The sequence below is a fragment of the Mesocricetus auratus genome, unplaced genomic scaffold (genome assembly GCF_017639785.1).
Source record: "Mesocricetus auratus isolate SY011 unplaced genomic scaffold, BCM_Maur_2.0 Super-Scaffold_100014, whole genome shotgun sequence".
Taxonomy (NCBI): domain Eukaryota; kingdom Metazoa; phylum Chordata; class Mammalia; order Rodentia; family Cricetidae; genus Mesocricetus; species Mesocricetus auratus.
Genome location: NW_024429197.1, coordinates 49,976,005 through 49,982,304, shown reverse-complemented (window position 1 = coordinate 49,982,304; position 6,300 = coordinate 49,976,005). Strand labels below are relative to the sequence as shown.

The 6,300-nt window shown below is 43.1% G+C and overlaps 1 protein-coding gene across 1 annotated transcript; it reads right to left on the bottom strand.

Annotated features, from left to right (window-relative positions):
• Positions 1-4,251: 4,251 nt before the first annotated feature.
• Positions 4,252-5,011, bottom strand: Ifnb1 (interferon beta 1). Its single transcript, XM_040757177.1, has one exon. The coding sequence runs from the start codon at positions 4,961-4,963 to the stop codon at positions 4,421-4,423; it is 543 nt and encodes a 180-aa protein (XP_040613111.1). The 5' UTR covers positions 4,964-5,011; the 3' UTR covers positions 4,252-4,420.
• Positions 5,012-6,300: the final 1,289 nt, after the last annotated feature.

The window sequence follows — 6,300 nt, the reverse complement described above, 5'->3', positions numbered from 1 at the left end:
AGGGATTTGTTAAACAGCAGGGATTTCAAACAACAGCAACTGAAACAGAATGTGTTGAATGGAGAGAGCTGTTTGGTGGGAACCAGTTTCTGGAGTACTCTTCAAATCAATTAATGAGTTAATTAGCCTGATCCTATTAATTAGGAGAAAGCTGTATGGCACTTCTAGTCCAGCACTGGTGTTTGCTTAAAACTATTAATTCTAGGGGATTTAAGACAGTCAAACCGATGTTTTATAAACAACATAGAGAATGAAAGGATTCAGGAAAGAGTTTGTTTTGTGGGTCAATGAGCATTGTAACAGATTTAGGGACAGTGTCTGATGGGCAACAGTGTAACTCTGATCTACTCTCAACTGCTGGCCACCTCTGCATTTCTCACAATCAGAGAGCAAAGACAGAAGCCCCAAATGGTTAGAACCTTGTCATCTATCCCAGGCAAATCTCCCTTGCTTTACATACAGATGCAGCTAAGAGGAGATGGCTGTCCTCAGAAGGGAAGTGCCCACTGCAAGCCCTCCTGGTGGAGCTGACTGCTTCACATTCCTTTCTAACCTGACCCACCTAGTCTCCAAGCATGTCTTCACCATGTCCAGGTGCTTACTTGGTTCTCATGTATCTTTTTTGATGGAGGCACCATTTACATACATTAGCCATTTTATTGGTCTGCTTTTCAACTATTGTATTTTCAGAGTATTTAATAATATATGTGGATACAATATTTTATCAGATAAGTGATTGGCAAATATTTTCTATAAGTCCACAGCACATTCCTCATTTTCTTAAAGCATTTTATGAGAAAATCCACAATCAGCTGTTATCTGGGTACCTGAAAGGACTTAATGCCACTTAAATATTTAAATATCCTTTTTTTTGCTAACTACAGGAAAGGCAATACAAACGAATGCTTAGGCGACACTGTATCTACAGACCTATATTGCCATGTGTCTAGGCAACACTTCTATATTTATATGTAGCCTACTGCTTCTGAAGATGCCCATGACACTCATGAGTTTGAGAAGGCCACCCTGCTAATCCACATCTGCAGAAACAATGTCTTCATGCTACACTTGGAGGCCTGAGGTAGCAGAAGGCAAAGGGAGGACCTGTGTTCTGTCATTGCTCAGTCCTTTGTGGTCATCCCTCTATGGTCTTTCCCCCATACTATTTGACACATGGACCTGGGCACTTTCTGTGAGTCACACATTGAAACTCTGCACACATAGCGCTTTGAGTAGTTTTGTTTTGAGACAGGGTCTCACAGTGTCACTCTGGCTGGCCACCATGCCCAGCTTGAAGACGAAAGAGAATGTCCTGACATCAGTAAGTACAACGTCAAGTTTCGAGTGAGACTGACTGTTCTGAAGAGTCTGGTTTGTCTCCATCAGGAAGTTGTCTAACTTACTCCAGGGAGCATCACATGCCCAGGCAATTTGTGGGGTTGCTTCCTCTGTCTCTCTTCTCAGAGCAAATTAACACTCCCAAGCATGTTATCTCAAACCATTTTATGTTCCTGCCATGTAACCCCACGAGTGACTAATTTGTAAATAACAGAGGGTTCTTTTGGCCCCGAGCCCCGGAGGCTGGAGAGCTTTAGATGGGGCAGCCATGGCTCAGACTTGAGTCTCTTAATGGAAAGCATGAGAGGGGAAGAGAAGCGAGGTGCATACATGAGCAGACGCTTGTGAGCTTCCATGAGACACGGCCCGTGCCTCAAGAAACACATTCATTACACATGGGGGCTCAGCCTGTGAGCCAAACAACACCTCCTACCTGCTAACACAGTTGCACTGAGGAACTGCAGTCCCTTCCCATAGACACAAAAGTGCTGAGGACACCTCAACAGCACCACAAAGATGCTTTCCTGTCTTTCTGTTACTATATTTAACTCTTCCAGATCTACTCTTCTGTTTTAAGTCTCTGTAGGTATTTCCCTAGAGCATTATCCTTAGGAGCGTTCTGATGCCAGCTAAAATGATACTGCCTTACCTCAGCTCCCATGCACAGTTGCCTACTTAGCATATGCAAAAGCCACCTTTAGGTTAGGGTTCTTTTAGGGATTTTCACTTACTCTGTATGCTGTCGATATGTTTTATTACCATTGGTTAATAAAGACGCTGATTTGGCCTATGGCAAGACAGGATAGAGCCAGGTGAGAAATCTAAGCAGAGATATAAAGAGAAAAAGGGTGGAGTCAGGGACAGCAAGCAGCTGGAGCAACAAGATGTTCTAGAGAACCAGTAATGCCACAAAGCCAAGCAGCAAAATATAGATGAATAGAAATGGACTAATTAGCAGGGCGGTGGTGGTGCATAGCTTTAGTCCCAGCACTTGGGAAGCAGAGACAGGTGGACCTCAGTGAGTTCAAGGTCAGCCTGATCTACAAAGCAAGTTCCAGGACAGCCAGGACTGTGGCACAGAGAAACCCTGTCTCCAAAACAATAAAAAAATCAAAGGGAGAGGGATGTTAATTTAAGTTGTAAAAGCTAGTTAGTAATAAGTCAATAGGCCAAAAGGTTTGTAATTAATATTAAACCTCTGAGTGATTATTTTGGGACTGGGTGTCTGAGAAGAGAAAGCCTCACCTCTGTTTAGAGTGGTAGACATACTCTTGGCAGTCTGGAGAGCTAGTAAGCTCAGCCAGGACTGCATTTTAAATTATGCAGAAATAGCTTTTCCCCAGTTTATCTGTATGCTGCAGAGAATACAGCAAATGCACCCATTACTGAGCTGTTTGCATCTTTCTCTCGGCTGCTCTAGACATTGCTTAGCTTATGCATTTCTATATACTGTGCTTGTACTTGACTCCCAGGCAGAAGGGAGCCTTGCTGAAGAAGAGCTTCTGGGAGGACTGGGACAGGACATTGCAGGAAGTAAGAACTGCGTTTTCAGGGCACTTCAGTGTGTGGGGCCCATGCGTGCAGGCTCATTGTGAGGATCCTGCTTGGTTTCACACTTTGAGTCAGGAAGGGGAGCCCTGTGCTGTCAACACAGTAGTAGCTTGTTCCTGGACAGAGTTCTATTGAAAGCTCACTCCTTCAGACGAAACTCTTACAGTTTTGGAATAAATGCTTTCAGAGAAAATGCCTCAATCCAGTAATAACTTCCATGATGCTTCATATGGTACTGCCTATGGAAAACCCCTCCACTTGTTCTCAATCAGAACTTGGCGCAGTTACTAGACCATTTTGAGACTCAGTTTTCTGCCTGGCCTAGAACATGAAGTAACAGAATTGTTCCTACCCAAGGGGCATATGTGAAAGGGATCAAACCAACTGTGTCCAGAGTACCCATTTCACCAGAACCTCTCAAGACACAGCTGCTGCGTGTGGTGCTGGAAGAGTCATATAAAACCAAGCTCCCAAGGGACAAAACCCTAGCCAGTTGGCACATGTTGGCCAGGTATCACAGGAATTTCCTAAATGCTTGATTTTTCTCAGTACAGTTGAGAAGCTGGTGTCCTCCATCTCCCCTGAATGCCTCTTTTTCGTATACTTTCTCTTTTCCCACTCAGAGACCAGACTAGATTTGATCCATCCATCTTGGCCCTGGGAAGATGACACTTTAAAGCAAAGGGAAACCAGAAGGACAGATGCAAGATTCTGTGTGAGCAAAGCTGAGGTGCTAGGGGCAGACAATTCTGAAAGGTAAATGAAGGATAAGACTTCTCAGGTTTTTAGGGTCAAGAAACGTCTTCTCTGTCTTTGGTACCTTTCCCTGGAAAAAGATACCCTCACTTCTCTGAGGAATCATGAGGAGCAAGGTAAATATCAGGGTGAGGTGTTTGGGACTTCTCAGTCATAGGCTTGGAGACACACACATTTTATAAACTGCTACAGCAGATCATCCCTATGATAACAAAGGTTTTGGGGTAAATACAACAGCTGATATGTTCCTCTGGCTACTCCAATGCCCAGCTGGGTTCTAGCTTTATAAGCACAAAGCCCCAAGAATCGAGTAGAAGCATAGGACACTCTGGGTTCTGGCTCCAGAACCACCTGCTTGCCACTGCCTTTTTCAATCCCACAGCAGGTAATGCCACAATAATTTCTCTAGAAGCTTTAGGTCTCCCATTATCTCTTACCTTGTGTAATGTATGTGTATTCCTTTGGTTTTAAATTCCTGAAAGGCAGGAGTCAGAAACTACACTAGTTTCTAGCAGTGCTTTACAAAGAACACTTTGTAAAAGATGTCCAGCAATTATTGACATAGAAGGCTATATAAATCAGTAGAAATTATGTTGCAATATTGACTTTTGTGTCATAAATATTTTTATTTTCCTAGGTTAAAATTTTAAATAAAGATCAGAAAATAACTTAAGTTATAAATTAATAAAATTTCAAAGTCCTCCTTTGACCTTTCAGATGCTTCAAGATTGCCTGCAACCATTATCCAGTCTCAGAGGCATCAGCTAACAGGTCTTCAGCTCTGGAAGATCCAAGTGAGCCTTCTAATGATTAAAAAGTTCCTTGAGACTGCTGCTCGGGTCACCATCCAGGCGCAGCTGCTGTACCTCTTCTCTTTAAGGTACCTTCCCAGCTGCCAGTAATAGCTCTTCAAGCTAATCCTTGTAGTCAAACTTTCATCCTCTGGCACTTCCTTTAGGGTTTCATTCAGAAAGACTATCTGATTGTGAAGTTTACCTAAGAAACTTTCAACGATGGTCTTATTCCACCCAGTGCTGGAGAAAGTGTTGTTGAAGACAAGAAAGATATTCTGGAGCATCTCTTGGATGATGAAGGCAGTGTCTCTCTTCTCCATCTGTTCTGGGTGGTTCACCTCCATAGGCATCTTGAAGAACTTTCTGTCTCTGAGGCAGAGAGGTCCACGCAGCTGTTTCAGGAGGTCCTCACACTCTGAATTGCTTCTGCTTTGTCTGGCCTCAAGTTCCTCGTAGTTGATGGACAGGGATATGGGGAGAAACCACAGCAGAAATGCAGCTTGAAGGATCCACCTGTTGGTCATGATGGAAGCTGGGGGGGCGTGCTGGCTGCTACCTGTCAGATGAGGCAGAGGCTGCCAAAGGCTGCAAGTGAGAATGTTCTTCCTCCATGGTCTGAGCTATTTATAAGGGATGGTCCTCTCTGCTTCAGAGGAAATTCCCACTTTCAGTTCTCCCTTTCAGTTTTCCTATGTCATTTTTTTCTTGTTTTAACAGCTTCTAATATTTTATTCAACCTCCTGCCAATTTCATGTACTATATATTGGGTTAAAAATACATGCAAACTGTAAGCATTTCTAAAACTTTGTAAAGTTTCACTAATTGATAAAGCAACAGAGGAGAAATACCCAGAAGAAAACAGAGGAGAGCAGACAGCCCTGAAGACAAAAGAACTCTCAAATATCCAAGGTGTCAACAGAAAAGCCAGGCAGTGGAACAGCTCATTCCAGATGGGATGGCTTCTGCCAATTGGCATAGTGGGTTGATGGGAGAGGACCTCAGTGAGCTCCAAGAGGATTTACAGGAGAAACTTCATATCAATAAGCCATAGCTCCCCTTTTGGAAATGAACCCCACATCCTGGAAAAAATGCTCAATATGGGATCCAATTTGAGTAGTGTAGAAATAAAAAAGACCAGGGAAAGGAAGTCTACGGGGTGGGCCACTGACAGAAGGGGCCACGTTGCCCAGTGCTTCCCCAAAGCAACAGAAGAGGGAGCTCTGAGAATTGAGAAAAACCAGCCAGGGCCTTTTCTAAAGGGGAGGCTGAGGGATGAACTGTCCCAGCAGAAAAGAGTTCCTAGATATGATTAAATACAGAGTAGCACAGTGTTTCTAGAATAAGAAAACTATTCCAGAATCATGCACACAACTCGGATTACAGCTGCCGTGCTCTCATCGAAGAGCTCGGTGTATAGAATGGCATGATCCAGAGTGGAAAGATCTAGGAATGAAGGAAATAAGCAGAAATGAAATAAAATAAAATAAAAAATAGGTTTGATTGACTGAGATACAGTCCAAAAGATGAATTCTTTGGGAGAAACCTCCATTGGAGAAAAACCGTGAATGTTTTGAAAATTATCAGCAGCCACAACCCAACAACACATAAGCATTATTATATATTGACTAGGGGGACATGAAGTCTAACATAAAATACGAAGTGGATTAGAAAGTCAATGACCAAATTCCAGGGGGTAAAATAAGGAATATGAAAAACGACGTTGGAACAAAGATGATCTATTGCACCAATATGTTAATCCGGAGGCATAAAGAAAAATACTGATAATGTGACTGTGGATACATTACACAGTTCAGTGTGTCAAAGTCACCCAGAAACCCAGAGGAAGAGTAGGGCCAGAACC